Here is a 12,785-nt window from a genome sequence, read left to right as displayed (position 1 = left end):
TGCAGAAAAAAGGCTTGTCTTGTTCACCATTACATCCCAACTTACAGCACAGTACCTGGCACAAAGCACATATTTTGATAAACGGTTGCTGAATAAAGAAAGAAAAGTAAGGAGGAGTGAAGTTCTGTCTCCAAATGTAACTACTGAGTTACTGACTTTTTCTTCTCAGTTTTAAAACTTATTCAATATGGGAAGGATGGGAAAGGAGATGATATTTGTATTCCTATTATATGCCATGTTCTGTGCTAGGGCTTTTATATACCTTGTCTCATTTCCTATAATCCTTACAAGAATCTCATGAGCGGGGCAACCCCCATAACTGAAAAGCAAAGCGACTCAGTAGTTTAATGACTTGCCCTAAGGTCCCTCAATTTGCAAGTGTTGGGCTAAAGATCCAAACCCAGGTCTATCTGGCACTGAGGGTCCAAGTGAGTCACAGTTGCCAGTAATCACCCTGCACTGCAAGTCCATATCCCAGCATTGGCTTACTTAAAATTTAATACTCAAATTTACTTGGTAACCCTAGTGAGCACATTTTTGACTAATTCTATAGAATTCTGGCAACTTTTCTGCATTAGAGTGAAAAGGAAATTGCTAACATCCCTTTAACATGACATTTCTTTCTTAAAAATGAGACCTATGAATATTGATACAAATACTAATTAACTATTCAACTGAAGCATTTAAAACATTCATGGTACATTGTATCTGACAAAGAATTTGAATCCAGAATATTTAAGTCGTATGACTTCATTAAAAATGGGTAAGAGTTGAACACTTATAAAATAAGATATACAATAGCCACTATTCAAATGAAAAGATACTCAATATCATTAATCGTCAGGAAAATACAAATAAAACCACAATGAGATACTATTATACATTCACTCCAGTGACTAAAATTAAAGAACCACTATAGCAAGTATGTAGATGTCAGAAGGAGTGTAAAATGTACAATCACTTTATAAGAAACTGCCGAACTATTTCAAAAGTCAAACCATATGACCCAACAATTCCAATCCTAGGCGTTTACTTAAGAGAAAGGCAAATATATATCCACCCAAAGACCTGTACATGAATTTCACAGCAGCTTTAGACATAATAACCCAAACTTGAAAACAACTCAAATATCCATCAAAGGATCAACAGATAAACAACTTGTGGTATATTCATACAATGTATATTCATATGATGTATATTCACACAATGTATATTCATATGATGTATATTCATACAATGTATATTCATATGATGTATATTCACACAATGTATATTCATATGATGTATATTCATACAATGTATATTCATATGATGTATATTCACACAATGTATATTCATATGATGTATATTCACACAATGTATATTCATACGATGTATATTCATACAAATGGATACTACTCAACTATAGGAAGGATGGCCCTACTGACACATGGAACACAGGGAACCTTAAAAAATTAAATGCTGATCAAGAGAAGCTAGATACAGAGCATACTGTACCATTTATTAGAAAACACGTTAGTAAAGACGAGTCTAATCTATAGTGATTGGAAGCACATCAGCAGTTGCCCAAGACAGGACAGATGGGAGAAATGACTGGCAAGAAGCATGAGGAAACCTTTGGGGGTGAGATAAGTATGCTGTATCTTGATTGTATTGGTGGCTACACAGGTGAAGAAATGTCAAAATCATGAACTATACACTCAAAATGTGTAATTATATCTCAACAAAGCCATTTTTTTAAAAAAGCTAATTACCTTTTATTTTCTCCAACAAATGACTCTGGTACATGGTGTATCTTAATGCCTGCATCCACGGCCTGACATCATGCTGTTTACATGAACGCAAAGCTTCACTGAAGAGTGGGATAAGACAGTCCTGCCAGAGAAAAACCAAAACTACTTAATGTAAACAGGCTCCTTATATGACCCCACAGGTAAGCTACTTCAGATCTACTCCAGATTTATCTATTAAACGCTCCCCTTTCTTCACTGTATCTTCTAATCACAAGAGAAAACAACACGCTAAGGAGAAAAACCTTTGTTTTGCCAAAACAAAAAACTTTTTTCAGAATATTAAGTCCAATTTATCACTGTACTTATCAATAAAGCAGTCACATTTTTATAAAAAAATAAACAGCTCATTTACTATAAAGTAGAAGCTAAGTTACAGAAAAACATAAAACTACTGCTTCATAAACAGATTCTCAAAGATTATTTCCCTTGGGAAGGGCCCATCTTTGGTTAAACTTTACCCTATTTGGAAGGAGGAGGCACAGTCTCTTTTCAGTCAAATCTGAAATTTATATAATCTGGTATACATTTACGTAAACAACTCCTCTTCCAAAAAAAGGGAGGGAGGGAGGGAGGGAGGGAGGGAGGGAGAAAAAAACCTAAGCAACTAGCCATCCTTGAGATCATACATCTTAGGTTCCATCTTCCTCACATACTTCTCCAATAAAAATTTGCCTGAAAATGGAATTTTAGATTTCTGGATTTACTTACTAGCTTGTTCAAAAAATGCTACAAATGCTATTTTAAAAATGTGAAAAACAGCCTTTGTTCCGCACTAATGTCTATTAATGTTCAGAAAGATATCCTGGTTAAAAATACACATATACACACCTCTGTTGAAAGTCTGCTAGAAACTGTGTTCTCCAAAGCAGAAGAGCAATACAGCTGTAAGGTACTTAGAACTGGCAGAGACTGTGAAACCGTTAAAGTAGAAAGTCTCAGTGGCCCAATAGCTATGCGGCAGGTTTGCTTCAAGTACTTCACCACGTTTCTGAAAGAAAATATTTACTGCTAATTAATAAATAAGATTTTCCAACTTGTAACCACTAAAGGGACAAGGCAGTGTGATAAGATGCTACTATACTGGCATCCAAAGTGGGGGAAGAAAAAGGAACTGCCTGCTCTTAAGTAAAATGACACAAGCAAGTCAAGATATCAATATTAGCTTTTGGGGATATAAAACTTTTAATTTTACTTAGTTTCAACCTCTGTATATTAGCAAGTGACATTCACATATCATATGACTTCTACAACTAAAATGAAGCTATCATGCCTAGCGCTGCAGTGATCTGGTAACTGTCTCACCCCCACCAATCTACACACATTTACCATATGGTACACATAATGCATATTTACCTCCTTAGGATTACACTTACTCAGTTATAGACTGCCACTTCTGATCTTGTTCTATGTGGTTTAAAGCAGTTGCCAAACAAACAGAACTTCTCAACAACTGAACTTCAATGGACTTCTGAAGTTCCCTTGGATCTGGACTTAACATGTTAGGAAGCAGTTTTTTCATATCTACAGAAATTGAATAAGTTCCACTAAGTTAATTCGCTTTTAATGTACAAGAGTAACAAGATACCTTGACAGTATTAAAAAATAATCACCAATGAATATCTCCTTTCATGTTTAAGTTCATATTTAAGTTCAGGCAGTTTCATATTAAGTTCAGACACTATGATTAAGCATTTCTGGTAGCTATATAAAAATACTTCACATAAAATAATACCTCAGACCTCTCAAAATGAGTTCAAAGACTCAAAAATCAGTAAGTCAACCTACTACTTAAAGGGGCAAACACTGAATTTCGCAAGTCAATGTTAACACACAAAATATTCATAATACTAACTTCAGTATTACATTTTACAAAATGCTCCAGTTGTGACAAAGAACTTAATTAATGAACCACATCAAGATGTCAAGCAAAAAAAATATTTAAACACGACTTGCGCTTTTTCAAAGAAAATGGCTAGATAAATCTCTAAGTGTTACAGTAGCCTTTCTTAGTTTGCTTAATTTGAATTAAACTATTTTTCATTTGCTAAATCAAAGGTAAAGGCAACAGCCCCAATTTTGTGCTTCACACTCTGCCCCAAAAAATGTACAGAAAAACTTCCAGATTTTCCACTAAAATATACTAAGCCAAACATTTTAAACAACTTGTTCATTAAAATACTTAATTTTAAAATTATCTCAAATACCTATTTTTTCTTTTGATCCTCCAGCAAGTAGATTGATATTTTCTCCTGGTAACAATTCTAATTGCTCAGTACATTCAACAAACTCTCCAGATTCAAAACTGCTTAGTGATCTGTAATTAAAATATTGGTTAGCGTGTTTTACATTCTATCCAGCCTGTGGAACCATTCAAAAATACAGAACAAATTCTAGAAAAAGAAAGCAGTTATACAGAATTCCTTTGATGAAAGTTCCTTCCACGTAGGCCACCATTTTATTTTTACTTTGAAGATGTGACTACCATCTTAATTAGAGTGGCAAACTGGAAAGTCATAGCTACAGACATTCAGTTTAGCATACTCAACCCTCCATGTTTCCTTCCTCTTTTTGCAGTCTGTTATCCTTGGGGGCCCGAGCAAAACACTAACAGTAGAGCTCTGCAGGGCAACTTCAACATCTAGTTCTCCCCAAGCTACCACTAAATTCCCTGCATGGCCTCACTGCTCACCTAAAGCGTAAGCCCTAGTAGGTCTCCTATTCTATTATCTCAATCTGATATCCTACTCCTGCCTTCTTTCATTGCTGGCCTCCCTCCTCCTCTCCCTTTTCCACTGTTTCCCAGAACCTGTTTCTCTTCTTTCAAAGAATTTTTCCTTCCCTTCTCCTCACCTTACCTGAAAATGGTACACCTCTGGAACTCCTTCCAATAGTCTGTAGCTTCAATGCCAGGATGAGGGCCTTACCCTCCTAGCAACCCACTGCTACTTCCAGATCTTTCACTCTGTTCCCATTGCTATTACAGCTGTTCTCCAACCAACAAGATGACTTACAGTTTCTCAATTTCCCTCTTTTCCATTAATCTCTCATCTTTTCCTGTCCCTCTCACTATGTCACCTCCCTTACATTTCCAGCACTGAATATAGCACTGGAAATGTACATCACTTGACTGTACCTGCTTCTACCTTAATAAACCCCAAGCTTGGATCAATGCAACCACCAGCTTCTCAGGTGAGCCATAATCACTTGGCACTGATGAACTGTCTTGGTGTGGTGACCAGCACACTTATCATTTCTGCCACCACAGAAACGGCAGGTCTGCTGTGTCCCCACTATGCTCTACAATGCCCTTGCACTTTCAGCTAATGACTGATACCTCAGAAAAAAAACAAACACAGACTTTCATTTTCTCTACCTTTACCCCCCAATCCACATGCACTCCCCAAACTGTATGTATCCAACTTTAACTGCTTTCCTTGAGGCACAGGAAAGGTGGAGTCCAGTTAATCCTTCAATCACTGTTCTTTACCCTGCTTCTTCAACCTGTCTTCTTATGGCTCCTTCCCCTAGGCTTAAAAGAACATTTAATCTCTCCAATATTTATAATAAACACACAGTACTCTGTTCCAGCCACAGTGTTCTTTCCTTGACTTCATTACCCAATTAACCTAACTAAAACTTTTCAAGTTTCTCCACCACTCCACAGTATTCAACCTGGCTGCTTCTCCTCCTCTCTCTACAAAGCTCTTCTTGCTCAAAGTCTAAGAAGTTCCCGACAAGGATGACTATTCCTGTCTGGTTCTTCTGCATCTTCAACATTGCCTTCCTCAGTGTCCTTGTGTTTTCTTCAGCGGCTTCTTCTCCCATCCCTTAACAAAGATGCTCAAAAGGACTCTGACCATGGCCCTCTTTCTTTTTCACTCACTCTTCTCCAGAGCATTATCTGTGGTTTGGTGGTTTATGAAGGCTCTGGAGTATAAAGAGTGAAAAAGAAAGAGAGCCTGTAATTATCACCTATATACTAATGATTCCCCAAGTCTCTCTCAAGCTTAGGGTTTTCACCTTAGTTCCAAATCCAATTCTTAACTGCTTACTAAAACAATATTGTCTGCATGTTTCACGTACCTTAAACATACTTCATTGTTCTCTGTGTGTTCCTACTTCAATTAATAGCATCTGTTTTCCTCCCTCTACCTTGGTCTACATGCGTCCACGCTGGCCCTTTACCTGCAGTCTCCTGACAACCCAGCAGAGGGAGTCAGTAAGTCAGATCATGATATGCCTCTCGTACTCAAATCCCACCTAAGATTTTCTACCTTATTGGGAGTCAAAGTCTTTTTCAGAGTTCCCACCTACTTCTCTACCCTTATCTCCTATTATTCACTCTGCTCCAACCACAGTGGCTTCCCAGGCATTTCCAGAACACTCCAAGCCTATCATCCTTGCATCAGGTCTGTTTCAAGTCTGTGCTCAAATGACATCCTGATGGCATTCCCCAACCTAGTCTGTGTGTCTCCTCCTCACTAGAAGGTCAGCTCCTCAAGGGTTAGAATTTGTGTCTGTCGTACACAGTGCTACACCCCAGTGGCTGGCACTCAGTACGTGCTCAATGCAGAAACTACCCATTAATTCATTTGCTCACTACAAGCTGAGCTCCTTGATGGTGAGGACAGCTAATGACCCTTATCATCCCAACCAAGTGTCTGGGACAGAGCCTGTACTCAAATTTCGAATTAGGAGATTAATAAATGCACAGAGGAATAAGGGAAAAACAAAAAACAAAAAAGGGAGTTTAATTTACAAATGTCATAAACTCTGGCCTCTTTATAGTAAATGTTTTGATATATTCACACCTAATTTAGAAACAAAGCCATCAAACGTTATCCTTTCTAAAGCAGTGACAAATTTCTCTTTATATTCATTATGATTTTAGAACAGGCTCTGAGAATCAATACCAAATGACTGTTTCAACATAGAAATCTGTCTTCCCATTGCATGAATACCCTCCTCACCTCTAATGTTGGTTTTTCATTGTAGTCATTTTTACAATGGCCGTATTATTAGAAATATAACCATCTTGCCATAGTAAATATGAACAATTTTAATATTTTTCTGCCATAAAAGAAGACTTTAAAGTTACTGAAAATTTGTTTAATGGGGTAAGAAATCCTTACTTTATGTAGTTGAAATCAGCTTTTAGGTTGAGAGAAGTACTGCTGGTACTCTTTTTCAAGTCATGGATAGCATTCTGCCATTCCTGTACAGCAGCCCAATCAGCAATTGAAATGTAGCACTCACATGCTTTATTTCCCAAATAATTTATAACCTCAGGAGAAGAGTCAGTTGGTTTGGACAGCACAGTTTTTCTGGATTCACCTGAGTGAAAGTATTTCATAAAATAGAGAGAGAGACCCAAAGCAGTTATAAATATTTCAAAGAGCAGAGAAATCTAAAAATATACAGTAAGATCATGAGCACAAACTATTTGACTACAACTTTTTATTTAAACCCTGAATGCTCACCATTCAAAGAATGTTTGGGGCTGGCACTGTTACGCCCAGCATTAGCCAACGTGAGAACAGATTTGTCGAAGCTGGAGATGCAGCAATCAACACCTGTCATGGCACACAGGTGCTCCTGGTACTCCACAGAGGCCTTTTCAAACCTTCAATACAAGTTCAAACAGTCTTATTTTTTAATTATCCACATATTTCATTTCTAAAAAAACTGGAAAGAATGAGTTACTCAATCAATTGAGCTGAGACAATGAGTTGATTATTCTGTGTGGGGTTGAGCAGGCACAAAATTAGACCTCTTCCTCACAAAAAATGAAAATAAGTTCGAAAATCGTTAAATGTTTAAGAGACAGTATAAAATAACTAACAGAATATATCAGTATTTAATCTCAATGTGTGCAAAGACTAAATAGAAAAATAAACACAAGAAAAAAATACATAAAGTTAACAGATCTAATGACATCATAATTTGAAACTTCTGGGCATCCAAAAAAAAAAAAAGGGACTTCCCTGGTGGCACAGTGGTTAAGAATCTGCCTGCCAATGCAGGGGACACAGGTTGGAACCCTGGTCAGGGAAGATCCCACATGCCGCGGAGCAACTAAGCCCGTGCTCTAGAGCCCGTGAGCCACAACTATTGAGCCCGCGTGCCACAGCTACTGAAGCCCGCACACCTAGAGCCCGTGCTCCGCAACAAGAGAAGCCACTGCAATGAGAAGCCCACGCACTGCAGTGAAGAGTAACCCCTGCTCACCACAACTAGAAAAAGCCCACACACAGCAACGAAGACCCAACACAGCCAAAAATAAAAATAAATAAATAAATAAATTTATTTTTTAAAAAACATGAACATTAAAAACAAATTACCAATCAAGAAGTTAGATAGCATCAATAATCTTGGTGTATAATAAAATCTCACAGATCAATAACGAAAAAACCAAGAGGCCACAAAGACATAATCTATGTTTTTAAAAATCACAAATGGTCAATAACATATGGGGAAAGTTCTATTATTAATAAAGAAATGTAAATTAAACATATTCACTAATATGGTGGCAGGGTTCTTGTTTCTCAGTAGACCTCTGTATTCACAAACGTGCAGGGAAGAGGTGTTACTCTATTGTTAGAGATACAAATTGGAACCATCTTTTATGTAGGGTAAATTAGCAATAGTCTACATCATATGCCTTATTGTCTATAGCCTTTCTTCTAGTAAATCAACTTATAGGAATGCATTCAAAGAAAACAATCACAAACATGAGCAAAGAATTAAGTGCCACGGTGCATTAAGATTAGTAAAAACATCACAAATAACCTTGCTGTCCAACACTAAGGAACGTTAAATTATGGTGCATTCCCCAAAAAAAGAAAAAAAAAAGTGTTGTTAAAAATCACATCGTAGAATATTTAACACGGCAAAATATTTTTTTAAATATTGCTGAGTAGAAAAAGCAAAATCATGAGACCAGCAGAAACACTGCTATTTCTGTGAAGAGGATAAAAAACTACATATAAGAGAAAAAAGAACTAGAAAGAAGGCATATATGTACACCAAAACTAACAGTTGCCACTAAGAGATGGAATTATGAGCCATTCTTTTATTTTCCCTACATTTTCCAGACTTACATAAGCATACATAGAGGCACTGAATGAGTTTACCTAGAGCAATGAGTTTGAACATTCAGTGCACAGAGCTAATGAGCAAGAACTCTGGCCATAAAGGGCAATTTGTATCAGACTCTGACATGAAAGGTTATCAATTAAGAATCAACATTAAGGGCTTCCCTGGTGGCACAGTGGTTGAGAGGCCGCCTGCTGATGCGGAGGACGCGGGTTCGTGCCCCGGTCCGGGAAGATCCCACATGCCGCGGAGCGGCTGGGCCCGTGAGCCATGGCCGCTGAGCCTGCGCGTCCAGAGCCTGTGCTCCGCAACGGGAGAGGCCACAACAGTGATAGGCCCGCGTACCGCAAAAAAAAAAAAAAAAGAATCAACATTAAGTGTAATTAACATTTAATTACAATGTTAGTCAGTAATACAAAAAAATTTAACATAGAGAAATCCTATCACCCATTTCCTTCCTTCCAACTTACCTCCCTTCAGCCTGTTGGGCCACTGAATTAATCCAGAGAAGATTTTTTCCAATGACCGAAGATGACCAGGCAGCAATTCCCTGTATAGCTTCAGGACAATGAAGTTCACACAGTGCTTCTACCACCATCATGATAGTTACTTCCAATTCATTCCCCTGAGAGTGGCATTCAGAAAAATCAATCACAGACTGAATACCTTCAAAATTCAAATCTCTACTACATTTACAACTACCGATCACAATCTAAAGCCTGAAGTCAAATTTATTTAACAATTATTTTTACAACAATGAAACTGCATTATTGGAATTACCTAAAATGTTACATATAATGTAGATACAAAGGGGGGGGGGGTGATGGACCTTAATAGCACATGCATGTTAGTCTTTACAAAAGAAACTTACTTAAACATTTGAACTGTGGCATCTTTGGGAGTAACACGTGAAGTAAATATAAAACAAAAATTAAATAACCATGAATTAAAGAATGCTTAATTTTATCTCTTTGAATATTGCCTACTGACATTACCTTAATTGGTAAACAAGTACAATTTTTGGATTCCACTTATTTAGTGACCCTACTTACAAGCCAGCACATTTCCCTACATTATAACATTATTAGTATTATACTTTTACATCTATTATAAAATTATTACACTTTCCTATACATTATATAATCATTATAAATTATTATAAAAATTCTTTCTTTTATACACAAATTTCTTAGAATTACCTTTAAAGTTCTAACCATTAAGCATAAGTAATGTATATTTTCATTCTAAGTAAAAAATATGAATAGGTGACCCTGGAAGTTACTGCTTGTATAAAAATACTGGATCAAAAGCTTTAAAAATGAATAGAACCGGGCTTCCCTTGTGGCGCAGTGGTGGAGAGTCCGCCTGCCGATGCAGGGGACACGAGTTCGTGCCCCCGTCTGGGAAGATCCCACATGACGTGGAGCGGCTGGGCCCGTGAGCCATGGCCACTGAGCCTGCGCATCCAGAGCCTGTGCTCTGCAACGGGAGAGGCCACAACGGTGAGAGGCCCACATACCGCAAAAAAAAAAAAAAAAATGAATAGAACCGGGCTTCCCTGGTGGCGCAGTGGTTGGGAATCCGCCTGCCAATGCAGGGGACACGGGTTCAAGCCCTGGTCCGGGAGGATCCTGCATGCTGTGGAGCAGCTACGCCCATGTGCCACAGCTGCTGAGCCTGCGCTCTGGAACCCACAAGCCACAACTACTGAAGCCCACGTGCCTAGAGCCCATGCTCCACAACATGAGAGGCCACCAAAGCGAAGAGTGGTCCCCACTCTCAGCAACTAGAGAGGACCCGCATGCAGCAGCGAAGACCCAATGCAGCAAAAATTAAATAAATGAATAAATATATTTTATTAAAAGTTCATTAAAAAAAAATGGGGGCTTCCCCGGTGGCGCAGTGGTTGAGAATCTGTCTGCCAATGCAGGGGACACGGGTTCGAGCCCTGGTCTGGGAAGATCCCACATGCCGTGGAGCAACTGGACCCATGAGCCACAACTACTGAGCCTGCCCGTCTGGAGCATGTGCTCCGCAGCAAGAGAGGCTGCGACAGTTAGAGGCCCGCACGCCGCGATGAAGAGCGGCCCCCGCTCGCCGCAACTAGAGAAAGCCCTCGCACAGAAACGAAGACTCAACAGAGCCAAAAACAACAAATAAATAAATAAATAAATTTATATTTTTAAAAAATGAACAGAACCTTTAACTTCTTTTATCCATAGATTAGATCACAGCAAAGGAATTAAGCCCAAATTCTAATTAACAGATTTAATTAACTACACACACACACACACACACACACCACTTTACCTGAGATGAATTTGTCTTCATTTCTGTAAGCAAGTCGAAGCCATGTCTCACTGTCACAGCAGGCTGTCCTGCCAACAATCCAACCCTCATGATGGAGAGTCGGATCCGAGTCAGCCAGTCTTGACAAGTTTGGCGATTGGTATAGAAAAAAGTCCTAATGACCTTTAGACGAGAAAGAAGAGCTCAGGACTGGTTCAAATTACAGGCAGAGATGTCTCAAATACACATAAAGCATATACATAGGTCTGCTGCGATTTCAGCTCTGCACGCACACACTGCCAGGTTTGACCACGAAACTGACCAAGCAACATTCAGCCCACGGAAACCAACCTTGGGAGGTGATGTTAATGCATTGGCACATCCCTCATATGCATTATACATTAACTTCTCCAGGTTTTCCAGATACTGCAGAAGAAGCACAAGTCTAAGCTGGTTGCTACTGTGGCCTTCATCATTGTCTGCAGTTGTCCACTGACTAACATCTTGATCGGGGTTTAATGTGTGAGCTGCAAGACTTCTAATAATACCTAAAACCAAAAACAGCATTCCAAATTTAAAAGGAATCTTCAAAGATTCTAGAAGTTCTTAGAATAATTTCACAAATTCACATTTATCAAGTATCCTCTGTATATCCATCATTTAAAAACAGAAGTCCCAACAAGATCTTTTCATTTTTAGAGGGAAAAAACATCTTCTCCACACAAATCCCCTGAATTTGTGAACAAAAACACATACAACATGATTATTTAATAAAAGCTTATTCTAACAAACATATCTAAAAGATTAACTGATGAAGTACTGAAGAAAAAAATCATATACTCTCAAATTTTTGCTTTAACAAGATAAGAAATCCATTATTTCTTAATGTAAGCTTGAAAGTATTTACATCACAAAGTTTGAAACAATGCAGAGTCAATTACCTTCAATTGTCTGGAAGGTATCCTGAGCTCTGCCCAGTGGGGTTCTCAACTTAGAAAGGACAGTGAACTGTGCTGCTTCCCAAATAGCCCACTGCCAAAGGACAGCATCTGTCTTTAGTAGATTGCGGGGAATTGTTGATTGGTCACGTTTATCCAGTCTCTGGCAGCTATAGAACAATCTTTCTAACCAATTGTCCTTCCTGGGAAAAGCAGTTTCATATTTAACAGACAATGACAACTTCGTTAAAAAAAAAAAAAAAAAAAAAAAGACAAAACCAAAAAACAAACTGCAAGGGAAATGGGAGTAGGGGACTACAATATTCCCTACTTGAAAAAAGCAAACATGTAAAATTGGGAAGCATTATGTCCCCACCTCTCATTTTAAAGAGGTCTTTTACAGTCGAAATAGAATAGGGTATGGTATGGACAGATTATTAGGGTAAAAGGCTCACGATAATTTGGCTATCAGGATAAAACATTCATTGCAACTAAAAATCTCCAGAATGCCTCGCCCCCAGGCCCCTCCCCACAGCACTGATGACTAGGTCAGATCAGTTAATTGTCAACTACATTTCACCATCACTGTCAGTTGCAAAGCCCATTTTTATTTCTTCAGATGCCATCTTCAAAGCAACTCCTCCTACTACTGAAAACTTAAAACAACCCA

At 38.3% G+C, this 12,785-nt stretch overlaps 1 protein-coding gene across 2 annotated transcripts in view; it reads right to left on the bottom strand.

Annotated features, from left to right (window-relative positions):
• Window positions 1-12,785, bottom strand: part of SMG1 (SMG1 nonsense mediated mRNA decay associated PI3K related kinase) — a 96,287-nt gene that overhangs the window by 39,435 nt on the left and 44,067 nt on the right. For both annotated transcript variants that reach the window (XM_060079091.1, XM_060079092.1), the window contains 10 exons: window positions 12,119-12,318; window positions 11,529-11,725; window positions 11,199-11,360; window positions 9,359-9,513; window positions 7,274-7,416; window positions 6,926-7,127; window positions 3,998-4,107; window positions 3,167-3,314; window positions 2,622-2,781; window positions 1,755-1,875 (listed from right to left, as the gene is read on the bottom strand). In XM_060079091.1, the coding sequence (XP_059935074.1) occupies window positions 1,755-1,875; window positions 2,622-2,781; window positions 3,167-3,314; window positions 3,998-4,107; window positions 6,926-7,127; window positions 7,274-7,416; window positions 9,359-9,513; window positions 11,199-11,360; window positions 11,529-11,725; window positions 12,119-12,318 (1,598 nt within the window). The remainder of the gene's footprint in view (window positions 1-1,754; window positions 1,876-2,621; window positions 2,782-3,166; window positions 3,315-3,997; window positions 4,108-6,925; window positions 7,128-7,273; window positions 7,417-9,358; window positions 9,514-11,198; window positions 11,361-11,528; window positions 11,726-12,118; window positions 12,319-12,785) is intronic.

The sequence above is a fragment of the Mesoplodon densirostris genome, chromosome 16 (genome assembly GCF_025265405.1).
Source record: "Mesoplodon densirostris isolate mMesDen1 chromosome 16, mMesDen1 primary haplotype, whole genome shotgun sequence".
Classification (NCBI taxonomy): domain Eukaryota; kingdom Metazoa; phylum Chordata; class Mammalia; order Artiodactyla; family Ziphiidae; genus Mesoplodon; species Mesoplodon densirostris.
Note: the sequence above shows the minus strand (reverse complement) of the source record. Positions and strands in the feature narration are given on the sequence as shown.